Below are 14,319 nucleotides of genomic sequence, written 5' to 3'. Positions count from 1 at the left end.
AATCCTTTTGTCTGTGTTTCCAAGCTGTTTTATGAGGTAATGTGAATCATAAGAACTTAAGTTGTGAAAAAAACAGGGAACGAAATTCACCGTTTTAAGTTTTAAGTTACACTTGTTACACAGCGTTTGTCGGAAATCCCCAGTAAGATGATCGTGGTCGGCGGTTTTTAGGTTTTCTTTGGTAAACGGATTTTTGCAGAGGTCACACCGAGTTTTGGCCATGTGTATGGAGGTCTGCTCTTCGCTCATCTTGATGGGGACGTTTGTTTTCAGCAAGTCTGCAATTTTTTCAGCTTCCTTGGACACGTCTTCTAAAAACCGACTAGCCACCTCGTTCGGCCCTGAATCTTTTGTCCCTCGGAACAAGACTAGCGACTGTCTGATATTGTATGCATCTAACAATTCTTTTGGTATGTTATCTGCAGCTTTGACGACAAATGCATAGCTCATAGCCTTATGTTCGTGTAGAACTTGAGTATTCTCACCCATGTGGTCTTCAGATTTCACTAAAAGGCTTTCGAAGTCTGCGTAAATGGCAAAAGGGACTCTTTGGGTCTTCTCCCATGATTCGAATTTTAGTTTTGACCCCGGTTCAGGCATGAGTGGAAGTGCTGGTTTGTGCTCGCCGCAGATTTTTTTATGTAGATCCAGTGCTTCACGCCCGTGTGGCTTGTGGATCTTTGGTATAAAATTGAACCCAGTAAAACACCGCTTACAATGAATCATTTTTGCGCAGTTTTTCGTTTGTTGGCTCTGAATTAATGCACTAAAGTTCCTTATACATGTATAATGGCAATCGCCCTCTTTGTTTGTTACAATAAGTAGGTCGTGGTGGTCATTTTTTTCTTCTTGGACAACGCGTAATGGATATACTATGTGTTTAATTGTGTTGTTTTCGTGACACGTTTTTAGCCCAAACACATTAACGCTAACGGTTGGATTTGTTTTCTCAAATATCTTAATGTCCTTTAGCGGCGTCGGGTATGATATACCTGAGAAATCGTAGTGGTCTTCGATTGATGTGTATTTTATCCCAATCCTTTCTTTGTGCACTCCGTTAACCCGTTTGGCTAATATTGCCCATTTAAAGCACCTGTTGTCGTGGTTTTGAGGGTTAACGACAGCGTATTTGGATCGTATGTCTGCAGGTAGGGGAATGTATGACGATCCACCGAGTGGTGTGTACTTGTATACACCTAGAAGGAGACCGTCGATTGCCATAAGTGAAAATCCGCTTCCTTTCTCGGTATACCCCTCTTCTTCTGTGAGTAGGATATTAAAAGCTTCTTCGATGACTGCTTCTATGTCTGTGTCTTCAAACAGTTCGGTGGCTTTCGTTTTAAATGATCTGTTTTCAGCGGAGTTATCTTGGTGTGGGATGTTGTATGTGGCCTCCAACTTAAGGTTGAACTTAATTGGATTTGCTCGTACACACTGCTGTAGCGTATCGGTTAGCTCACCTTTAATACAATCTAGAAACTTTCTATAACTAATCTCATGTTCAACGTTTTTCCGGTAAAACCATCGAATGTTATCTTTTAGAGCCGTTCCAATTTCCATAAAGCCAGGAGTATTAACTGTCATGAGTCTTGTTTTTTTCATGCGTTTCAATTTAGCCGAGTTATCGCCTGTGGAACAATTGGTTCTTTTGTTATCCGAATTCGCTGGTCTGGATGGCCCCGCCGCATTATCTAATGACCAAATTATAGTATTACTAATTGGTTGTTTCCTAACGTAATGTGTTATTAGTGTATATCTTTATTGTTATGACTTACCGATTGTTAACGGTTCGTTTATCACCATACCCATTGCCTCCTTGTAATCGATACCGTGTTTGACCAGATCTTTAATTAAATCGATCTTAGATTAGTTTTTATTTACTTTTCGCTATTTTTAAAAAAAATTTTACTTACGGTGTTTGTTCTGCACGTGGTTGGACAAATCATTCTTTTGAACGTACGACGCTGAGCATAACCGGCAAGAAAACCTTACACCATCGTGGGCTTTCTGGTGACGCGTTAAACCATGTTTAAATGAAAACGATTTTTCACACTTATCACAGGAAAACATTTTGGATATTATGTGTTGCACTATGATAACCGTTCGACAGTACTTAATCGTAAGCTGAATTCTACTCCGTATTTATACTCTCTAGACCCATAGAACCCCACCTGTTACGCCCTTTTCCCTATGTATTATTTTCTTAACTTGTTTGTTGTTTATTAAAACTAAGCTTAATTTATTTTTAATGGGTTGATTTCGGTTTTACTCGTCTTTCTATTTTTTCTACTTACATTAGGTAAACGATACTTTCGTTTTACTGTAAAATCATGTTTTGTTTCAAAGCACCTTTTAATATATATTGTAATATAGTCGATGTCTAATTATCATTTTTTCGCATTTTCCCCTTTTTCCATTGGAATAATATGTGTTAACTGTGCCAAAATGATTAAAACTAAACTTAATTCGTTTGTAATGAGTTGTTTTCGGTTTTAAATCGATTTTCTATTTTTTCTAATTACATTAAGTAAACGTCGTTTTCTGTAAAATCATGTTTTGTTTCAGAACAACATCATATATAATGTAATAGTTAAGTCGATATCTATTTATCGTTTTATTATTAGCACTTTTCTCTTTTTCTGTTGGACTATGTGTTTGCTGTGTTAAAAATTAATATAATGCCTATAATTATTTTTACACCTGCAATCGTTAGACCATCGCCTCCGGCAATTGTTGTTTTCACCGCCTTTGACAATTTCTAATCGTCGCGAGGAGAACGGGAGGACGGGGGGTCTCCAGGTTTCCAGGTTTCCAGGTGTCCCCATACATACAAAATCTACCTACTGGTAAACTTCGACGATCGGGTCGAAAAATGCATTGAAATGTTGCACCAGAGACAATGATACATTCTTAGCTCTTTCCCTAAAAAAATAATTTTTTTTAGTACTCACTTGATAACCAAACTTATGTGTTGTTTTGAATCAATATAATCATTTACTAAATGTGAGATGGTGAATTTCGACGATCGGGTCAAAAAATGCATTTAAATGTTGTACCGGAGACAATGATACGTTCTTAGCTCTTTCCCTAAAAAAACATTTTTTTAGTTAATACGTATACATTTAATTATTAAACAAACCTAAAAATGTAATACTCACTCGATTACTAAACTTTTGTGTTGTTTTGAATCAATATAATCATTTACTAAATGTGAGATGGTAAATTTCGACGATCGGGTCAAAAAATGCATCTAAATGTTGTACCGGAGACAATGATACGTTCTTAGCTCTTTCCCTAAAAAAACACTTATTTAGTTTATGCATGTACATTTTATTTTTAAACAAACCTACAAATTTAATACTCACTCGATTACTAAACTTTTGTGTTGTTTTGAATCAATATATTCATTTACCAATTGTGTGTTGGTGAATTTCGACGATCGGGTCGAAAAATGCATTGAAATGTTGTACCAGAGACAATGATACGTTTTTAGCTCTTTCCCTAAAAAAACATTTTTTTAGTTAATACGTATACATTTAATTATTAAATAAACCTAAAAATGTAATACTCACTCGATTACTAAACTTTTGTGGTGTTTTGAATCAATATAATCATTTACTAAATGTGAGATGATAAATTTCGACGATCGGGTCAAAAAATGCATTTAAATGTTGTACCGGAGACAATGATACGTTCTTAGCTCTTTCCCTAAAAAAATATTTTTTTAGTTTATGCATATACATTTTATTTTTAAACAAACCTAAAAATTTAGTATTCACTTGATAACCAAACTCATGTGTTGTTTTGAATCAATATATTCATTTACCAATTGTGTGTTGGTGAATTTCGACGATCGGGTCGAAAAATGCATTGAATCGTTGCACCAGAGACAATGATTCATTCTTAGCTCTTTCCCTAAAAAAAACATTTTTTTTTAGTTTACGCATATACTTTTAATTTTCAAACAAACCTAAAAATTTAGTTCTCACTTGATAAACAAACTCATTTGTTGTTTTAAATCAATATATTCTTTTACCAATTGTGAGGTGTTAAATTTCGACGATCGGGTCGAAAAATGCATTGAAATGTTGTACCAGAGACAATGAAACATTCTTAGCGCTTTTCCTAAAAAAACATTTTTTTAGTTTATGCATATACATTTTATTTTTAAACAAACCTAAAAATGTAATACTCACTCGACTACTAAACTTTTGTGTTGTTTTGAATCAATATAATCATTTACCAAATGTGAGATGGTAAATTTCGACGATCGGGTCAAAAAATGCATTTAAATGTTGCACCGGAGACAATGATACGTTCTTAGCTCTTTCCCTAATAAAACATTTATTTAGTTTATGCAAATACATTTTATTTTTAAACAAACCTAAAAATTTAGTACTCACTTGATAACCAAACTCATGTGTTGTTTTGAATCAATATATTCATTTACCATTTGTGTGTTGGTGAAAGTAGGTAGATTTTGTATGTATGGGGACACCTGGAAACCTGGAAACCTGGAGACCCCCCGTCCTCCCGTTCTCCTCGCGACGATTAGAAATTGTCAAAGGCGGTGAAAACAACAATTGCCGGAGGCGATGGTCTAACGATTGCAGGTGTAAAAATAATTATAAGCATTATATTAATTTTTAACACAGCAAACACATAGTCCAACAGAAAAAGAGAAAAGTGCTAATAATAAAACGATAAATAGACATCGACTTAACTATTACATTATATATGATGTTGTTCTGAAACAAAACATGATTTTACAGAAAACGACGTTTACTTAATGTAATTAGAAAAAATAGAAAATCGATTTAAAACCGAAAACAACTCATTACAAACCTAAAAATGTAATACTCACTCGATTACTAAACTTTTGTGTTGTTTTGAATCAATATAATCATTTACTAAATGTGAGATGGTAAATTTCGACGATCGGGTCAAAAAATGCATTTAAATGTTGTACCGGAGACAATGATACGTTCTTAGCTCTTTCCCTAAAAAAACATTTATTTATTTTATGCATGTACATTTTGTTTTTAAACAAACCTAAAAATTTAATACTCACTCGATTACCAAACTTTTGTATTGTTTTGAATCAATATAATCATTTACCAAATGTGAGATGGTAAGTTTCGACGATCGGGTCGAAAAATGCATTGAAATGTTGTACCAGAGACAATGATACATTCTTAGCTCTTTTCCTAAAAAAAACATTTTTTTTTAGTTTACGCATATACATTTAATTTTTAAACAAACCTTAAAATTTAGTTCTCATTTGATAACCAAACTCATGTGTTGTTTTGAATCAATATATTCTTTTACCAATTGTGAGGTGGTAAATTTCGGCGATCGGGTCGAAAAATGCATTGAAATGTTGCACCAGAGACATTGATACGTTCTTAGCTCTTTCCCTAAAAAAACATATTTTTAGTTAATACGTATACATTTAGTTATTAAACAAACCTAAAAATGTAATACTCACTTGATAACCAAACTCATGTGTTGTTTTGATTCAATATTTACTAATATTTATATATATTTACGGGCAAAGCCCTTTACAACAATTTAACACAGGACAATACACATTCAGATACTATATAAGTTTTAATATGATAATAGTTCAATAATAGTAATAATAATAATAACAGGTAATATAAATTAGTAATAGTAAAGTGGACAAAAAAATAATGTTAAAAAAATATATTATGGTAAATGGTACTCTCATTGACCTGCCGCATCATGCGATCAATAGGATTATTTTTGCCATAATTTGTAGTGTGCGTAGAAACTAAGAATGGGACATGGTGTCGAATAGTGCGGGAAGGGACCTTGAAATTGACCAATACAAGAAGTGTGGGAGCATCAAAGCGACCATCCACAAGTTTTTTCAAAATCTCTACGTTGGTGTTAACTCTCCTGTCTGCTAATGAGACGAGACCTAATTCCTGCATAACTATAGAGTAGTCATGGGGAGGATGTTTTATTTTTCATGTAAAAGCTTCGCAAGATAGGAATCGTCTCTGAACGCGTTCTAATTGACAGGAGTCCGCTAACGTATAAGGGTCCCATAGGACAGATGCATAATCTAATAAGGAACGGACCAAGGAGAAATAGATTGTTTTCCGAGAAGAATATAAATTTAACTCTTTCGAAGTACGTATTACGAACCCAAGCGTTTTTATAGCTTTGCAACATAACATTTCAATATGAGAGTGAAAATTCAGGTCAGTATTAAAAATAATACCTAAATCTTTCTTACTACTGATAGATGTCACTTTAGAACCGTTGATTGCATACGTATAACTGATAGAGGAGCGGTGTTTAAAAAATGACATGGAATGACATTTATTCACATTAAACTGCAAACCAATAGTATTAAACCATGCAACCATGTTGTTTAGGTCCTTCTGGAGCGCAGAGCAGTCAGATATGTTTTCAATTTTCCTAAAAAGTTTTAAGTCATCAGCAAACATGAGAAATTCACAATTTTTGATAACCCCTTTGATGCCATTTACATACAGTGAAAACAAGATCGGGGATAGATGTCCTCCCTGAGGAACTCCAGAAGAGACTTTAGAGATGGAAGATTTACAGCCGAATACTTTAACCCATTGAACTCGGTCGGATAGATAGGACTTGAACCACGACAGCAGTGGTTCGCCAAACCCGGACTTGTATAGAGCATCAATTAGGTAGCCATGGTCAACTCTATCAAAGGCTTTTGCAAAGTCTGTGTAAATAACGTCTACTTGGATGTGCTTTTCAACAGCCTCCATAACAAAGTTGTTAAATACCATTAAATTCATAGTGGTCGAGCGACCAGGTCTGAACCCATACTGTTCGTCGATTAGAATTGAATTAACAGAAGATTGAATATTTCTCAATACCAGTTGTTCGAAAAGTTTGGATATGTGGCACAAAATTGAAACTGGTCTATAATTTTTGACATCGTTTTTATCACCCGATTTAAATATAGAAGTGACAGAGCTAATCTTAAGGATAGATGGGAAAACTCCACAATCAATGGAACGCCTAAAAAGTAGCCACAGTGGAAAACATAGTGAAGATTTAATATTGTACAAGAAAATACCTGATAAGCCATCTGGGCCTACTGACTTTACATTTTTTAGGGCATCTAGGCCATCATCAATATCATCGATGCTGAATGAGCAATTGGTTCTTAGACCCCGACAATATTGGTAATAACCTAAGAGAACGCGGTTACAAGTACATAAATCACTACATAGATAATAATCTATATTATTAAAGTTATTTCCGTGTACATCAACAGTAGGAGTAGAGATAGACGAACATGAAGATATTAGTTTTTTGGAGTGGAATTTAGAATCATCTCAGGGGTAAGACGACCCCAGAAGCGTTTGACCATTACGCCATCAGGCCAGAATGCAGGTTCGAGGACCTCATCAAGCTTCTCCGCAGGCAAGCGTACGTGGAATGAGGAGTATGATGGGTGTCTTGTTACCATTTTATTAATGGTCACTTCTGAGTAATTATTGAATAATTCAGATTCAAGCATGGTAGACGTAACGCATGGATCAAGTCTCGAGACAAAAATATCAGCATGTTTCCCCACGGGAACTGAAGACAGCTTAGAGGACGAGTTTTTATGAGAACCGACGATGAATCTTGGTTTTGAGGCCGAAGGCTGATTATTGGTCAATTGGATTCCGGGCTGTCTGGGACGAGAATCCGCATCCAGCTTCGGGTGAACAGTAATTATTGGCAAATTTTTGGGTTCTGCATTCGATTTGGAAGCAAAGGTACCACTTGTTGACATATTGAGACGGTTCAATTTGTCATGTAATTTAGAATTACTGAGTGCCACAGATTTGAGCTCTTCGACAACAGATTGTAGAATGGAGGCTACATTTATTGGATTTTCAGGTGAAATCGTTATCGGGTTAGAAGAAGAATTTTTTAAAAATAGTGACAATTCTTCACTAAATATAACACCAACAGGTAAAGATTGCGTAACAATGTAGTCAACGAGCATATTTTTTGTCCACTTATTTAGCTCTGCAGAAAGGAGATCAATATTTTGGGACATTATGCGTTTACGGTTATCGTTGGTAAAGTAGGCAATTAATCAAATATGACGCCTTGAACAATGCAGATAGGCCAAATAATTTGCACAATAAGTATGATAATAATAACAATAAATGGTGGCCTTGACACGTGCCGGATTCAATCAGAAATAGCAGTCACGGGTCGCAACTGCTTATCTGAACCGATAGAAGCCGTACTTTACTGATAAAATTTAGTTAAATTTAATATACCTTTCCGCTATGTAGTTGAAGGCAAATTAAAAAACTGACATTGAGTGAACAGGTATTAAGCAGACTGACTCAACAACGACACCAGTCTGTACACGCACTTATTATGAACTTGACGAACTTAAAAAGTAAAAAAAAACGGGTAATTTGATTCAAAGTTACAAAGAAATAGAACACGGAGCGATATGAACTTTAGCATATTATTCACTTAATATAATCTTTTACCAATTGTGAGTTGGTGAATTTTGACGAATGATGGCAACGACTAAATACTAATTCAGTGGTCACGCAAAGCCTTTTAACCGAAACACATTACCATCAGAGTACGGACTGAGGGTACGTTACTGTGTCTCCTACCGAAGATGTATTATCTTATTGGTCTATAGGACGGCGTATCTTAGGTCTTCCTACGTTCAAGTTTGTTTAGATGTTACTAAAATTTCAAAAACATTGATATGCATTAAGAGCAATGTAACTGTATAGTAAACAGTTAGGTGAAATTTAAGCAAGGTAATAAATAATAGACTTTTTGGAAATTATAAATAGATACATTATTATTTATAAATAATATTATTAGCTGTAACATTCAATAAATAATAGATAAATAGTATCTTAGTATATTTTAAATCTATTTAAAATTAGTTTCCTGATGAAAAATAATAAACGTATTTTTAAAAAAAAACACAGTACAACAATTACCAACAATATAGCAACCTAGAAATTGGCTACGGTAAAAGTGTAGGTAATTTTTTTCCTTTTTTTGGATACTTTCATAATAAAAAAAAAAATAATTTTGACTACTGATTTTTGAGAAAATGTTATTTTATTCTTGATCTTCTTCAGTCTAATTAACAGATAAAAGAACCTAAAATAAAATGTTTACCTAACATAGCGAAATAAAGAAAAAGTGTCTACCCCTTCAAGAGGTAAGCCCGGTTTATAATATTATGTTGGTTTAACGTTTATCGATAATATTATGCCTAAAAATATTTTATACAAATTTGGAACTCATTAAACTATTTTTAAAAAATATATAGAGCGCCATAATTTTATGTTGTGAAATGTGCAAATTGTTAGGGCGTTTTATCTCTAACCTCACCTCCAGCATTCTGCTGGACCATCTTATAACCCTAATCTATTATCTCTTATCTTATGTTATATATATATATATATATATAATTACATTACATTAAAATAAATTCATATCCCTCATTTCTCGTTTTTAATTTATATTAAAAAGCTTAAAACATCTAAAAAACATTATATGGAATATATTTTCAAATTAATAAATTTCAAATTTGACAAAACGCAAATCACAGTTTCAGTAATATGATAACGCACGCGTAATGATAAGGGTTAGACTCACTTATAACATGGCTGCCGTATTTTGTTTACAATATAGCTTTCTATTTTGAAATATTATTTATTCTGTGGTAATATGGCTCATGGTGGTAATATGAAGATGATTATTTAGATAAATTCGCATTCGAATATGCGCAACTCCGTCTGTCAGCCAGTATAGTGTAAAATTAAATAAGATAAAATATAAGAATGATTTATTTATCGCAATCTCTTTTGAACAATTTTTTTATTTCGTTAAACGATTCGCTGAAATCGTCTAAATGCATTTTCATGGTGTTGGCCATCGATTTGAAATCCCAGTCGTCTTTCTCGACTTGCGGTGAAAATTGTGTTTTTAACTCAGATTCTCTTTCGTCAGTCATTACTTCCAAATGCTTATCCAATATTGACGTAAACGAGTCCGGTTGGTCGCAACCGTTGTTTTGATTGGAAGTGCACTTTAATTCGGCTATTTGGGCTTTGAGACGTTTTATCTGTCGGCAACGGTCTTCGATGACGCGCTTCAGCTCACACGCGTCTTGTTTCATCAAGCTGATCTTCCTTTCGTTGAGTTTCAACTGGTTGTTCAATTGTTCCCGTTCAGTGGTATGTTTTTGCGCTGCCAGTTCGGCGCATTGCTTGCTTTTTTTGGCCGCTTGACGCTGTTGGTCCAACGCCGACTCCAACCGTTGAATGACCATCACTTGCTCGTCCTTTTGGCATCTAAGTCTCTCGGCCTCGGTTTGCGCGTCGCACACCTTTCTGTTGGCCGCCGTTAACTCTTTGCCGACCGCTTCGACTTCGGCCCTGAGTTCGCACATTTCTTCGTCCGTCTTGCACTTGTCTTGCAAACGCGCCTCCTGAAGCTCTTCAATGATCTTTTTTAGCCGCCCTATCCGATCGGCTTGCGCATCCAACTTCTGTTGCCGGTCTTCCAGGTATCTTTTGATTTCGGCCACTTCGGTCGATTTCGAACCCAACTGGCACTGCAGCCCGTTCATTTCCGTCTGCAATTTGCTGATGGTGCTTTCCATTTTGATTTTCAACTCGGTCATTGACGATTTCAAACACGTGTTCTGTGCCTGGACTTCGGTTATTCGGTTCTCTAGTTCGGCGCGTTCGCATTTCTTGTCGCCCGACGCTTTCTGCGCTCTGGTCAACTCCCGCTCGCTCTCCTGCAACTGTATGTCTGCTTGTTCCAATCTGCTGCACAACTGTTTACCGTTTTCGACCAGTTCAGCCACTTTTTTGTGCAATTTACAATTTTCATTCTTGAGTTCCAACTTGGCATGTTGCAATTCACAGATCACGTTTTCCTGCAGCTGAATTTTGTCCGTCAACTCTCCCAGTTCACACCGTAGCTGTTCATTTTCTTTTTGATCTTTGACGCCCTGTTCCTGCTGCGAAGCGAACGAACTACATAGATAGTCGTATCTGCCGATCAACTGACCGAACATATCGTTCTGGTTTTGCACGATAGACTCCTTCCATAATTCAATTGAGATCAACTTTTCCTGTAGACAATCTCTTTGCGCCACCACATTGTCATAATCACATAGCATGTCCTCCAAATACCGTATACGATTGTCGGCTTCTACTAGCTGACATTTAAAATTTTCCTCATTTTCAGACATAATTTTAGTATAATTTTTTTTTATGTACACTTTTACAAATTTAGCAAAATATTATGAAGATTTAAAAATATATATACATGTATATAATAAACACAAAATTATTGTTGCTTATTATTAAATTTACGGCCAGAAATTGTAACAAAAAATACAAATAAAATATCGACTACTTTTAGTATAGTCGGGGTAACTTTTGTAGTCGAAATTCCGGTTGAACAATAATTGTATAACTCCTTAAAATTATACAAATATATTTCAGGTTTTAGTTTTTTACGCCAGTAAAAAAATGTTCCTATAGTTTTGTGTGTAACAAAATTATTTTTGTCATTTTCAAAGTATTGTGTTACTAGATTTTCTAAACGTTTTTAATGGATCTAATTTTACATTTTTATCAAAGGGGTGACCGGTGATGTCAACTTACTCCATTTTACTCACAAACACTTACTGCGATATACGCCTGCATATCTTGGTGGAAGTTAGTATTTAACAAGGGGAGGTCACAGTGATGGCGTGACGGATTTTCTTCAAATTGCGAATAAATGTTATTTATGAGAAATAAAAAGACCCTTATTCGAGCGTTTGTGCCAATGCGTCCTAATTCCAGAGATAATCAACTTTGAAATTTACATATTTTTTGGTATATCTTAAATAGACCTATTTTAAAAACTAAATGTGGTGCGGTCGAGCGTGATCGGTGCTCATGAGTGCGCGGTACCGGGTTCAACAACAACCCTGGCTACCGCCGCAGCGTACTTTTTGCATTTTTTTACAACTTTTTTTAACTTTTATGGTAATTTGTATTGCAAGGAGTCTAAAAACTTATAAAATATTTATATTTTATTACTACAGAATACATTTTCACCCTTAAAAGTACTTGATAACCTATATTCCATTCGGTTTTTCGTCATTTATTATACTTCTCGTACTGATGATTGAATAACAATTTTTTTTTGTATAATTGCACTATTGTATAGTGCAATTTAACCTGTAAAGTTGTAAGACTAAAAAAATATTGTTTTTCCATTTTTCTATAATAGTTATTGGTTATATTAATTAATAATTTTTTTACAACTAAAAAAAATACATTTATACTCTGTTAAGCAATGTAGTGTATTAATGTTGATGGTGATATTATAATTTGTCTTCATTGGGGAAATTACGACCCGGGTGGGATGTATGGAGTTAAGATATGTCATATGTGTATTGGTGATTATGATTACCAATCTGTAATTTATGTGATGACATATTTATTGTCCTTAACCAAGTTAAGTCCAACTATTAGGATGATATGCATCATAAAAATTATACAAAAAAAATTGTTATTCAATCATCAGTACAAGAAGTATAATAAATGACGAAAAACCGAATGGAATATAGGTTATCAAGTACTTTTAAGGGTGAAAATGTATTCTGTAGTAATAAAATATAAATATTTTATAAGTTTTTAGACTCCTTGCAATATAAATTACCATAAAAGTTAAAAAAAAGTTGTAAAAAAATGCAAAAAGTACGCTGCGGCGGTAGCCAGGGTTGTTGTTGAACCCGGTACCGCGCACTCATGAGCACCGATCACGCTCGACCGCACCACATTTAGTTTTTAAAATAGGTCTATTTAAGATATACCAAAAAATATGTAAATTTCAAAGTTGATTATCTCTGGAATTAGGACGCATTGGCACAAACGCTCGAATAAGGGTCTTTTTATTTCTCATAAATAACATTTATTCGCAATTTGAAGAAAATCCGTCACGCCATCACTGTGACCTCCCCTTGTAAGTAGAAAATAAAACACAACAATAATATGTTTGAACACAATACTATTAAACATAAAAACACACAGTATAAATATAGAGAATAATATATACAACGTACGTTACAGTTATAACAGCAGCCGTAATAGAATGGTAAATCCAACACCTTAATACTATGTCTTATATATTATATAATCTAGGTTACAAATGTAATTGGTCCTTGTATAAAACAACTTTTAAATATTACTCAATGATTTCTACAGTGTTCACATATAATACCATATAAGGTTATATAATATTTATTACTTATAACATACTTTTTTTTTTTTTTTTTTTACAAAAACAATCTATACAAATATGTATGTACAATAAGTTTTTTTTTTATCTAAATTATAACAGGGCATGTATGTCTTGAAAAGGAAGCTACCCATTGGTAACACCTCTATTATAACATACTTATATTCCATAACCCAAATAAACAATATTAATTATATTCAATAACACTATATTATGACCATAGCCGTCATTTTAATTTGGTCGATTATCTGAGGACTCGCGGATATATTTTACATAATTTGTAATAGTTTTTATATCAAAGATGGTTGTTTGAAATTTAGTTGAAAATTGTATATATACTTGTGGTATATGTTTTATATTATATATTTACGTATGTTATTATAAATTAAATTATATTTATTTACACAACTATAATCTTTGATTATATAAGGTTTAATTATTATCGATTTAATATAATAATAATAACAATATATAATAATATAATTATAAAAATATTTTCATAAAACTAGTTCATACTCATGATATTGCCCCCTATAAAGTAGGTAGTTGCCATAGTTATCTTTAATTTCTATGCCTCGAGAACTGACATTTCTCCCGTGTAACTGTAAATCGGGCAGTTAGTACATCGCAGTTTTCTTCTGCCTCTTCGCAGTTACACACATCTCTTTTCCGTACGAAATTATGAAGAACGCAGCTTGTTTTCACTATATCCTATATCATCACAAAATTGTAATCCTACTAAAATTACCGAGTGTAGAATTCGCCATTTATTCACAAATGCACCAAATACGCATTCAACTGTTCAACTTTGGCTAGACAATCTGTAATTTAATACCGAATTTTTTCGAGACCATGACCGAGAAATAGTCGCAATACATTCGTGCGAAGGCCTAACGCTTCATCAGCAACGAATACAAAAGATTGCTTGTTATTTACGGTAGAAGGTAATGTTCTGGGTCCAGGAATTTTAAGTAGATTTGAATATATGTTTTTCCCAAT

General features: G+C 34.0%; 1 protein-coding gene across 1 annotated transcript; it reads right to left on the bottom strand.

Annotated features, from left to right (window-relative positions):
• Positions 1 to 9,856: 9,856 nt before the first annotated feature.
• On the bottom strand, positions 9,857 to 11,203 carry LOC126845389 (uncharacterized). The gene has a single exon (XM_050584043.1). The coding sequence runs from the start codon at positions 11,201 to 11,203 to the stop codon at positions 9,857 to 9,859; it is 1,347 nt and encodes a 448-aa protein (XP_050440000.1).
• Positions 11,204 to 14,319: the final 3,116 nt, after the last annotated feature.

Source organism: Adelges cooleyi, unplaced genomic scaffold (assembly GCF_023614345.1).
Source record: "Adelges cooleyi isolate 19-005CV unplaced genomic scaffold, UGA_ACOO_1.1 ACOO_flye_CR_arks_rails_tigmint_CR_PRNA_784, whole genome shotgun sequence".
Classification (NCBI taxonomy): Eukaryota; Metazoa; Arthropoda; class Insecta; order Hemiptera; family Adelgidae; genus Adelges; species Adelges cooleyi.
The sequence above is the reverse complement of the archived record's forward strand: the minus strand, read 5'-3'. Positions and strand labels throughout refer to the sequence as shown.

Coding starts and splice junctions, on each gene's coding strand:
- LOC126845389 (XM_050584043.1), bottom strand. CDS start 11,203: ATGCTATGTGATTATGACAATGTGGTGGCGCAAAGAGATTGTCTACAG.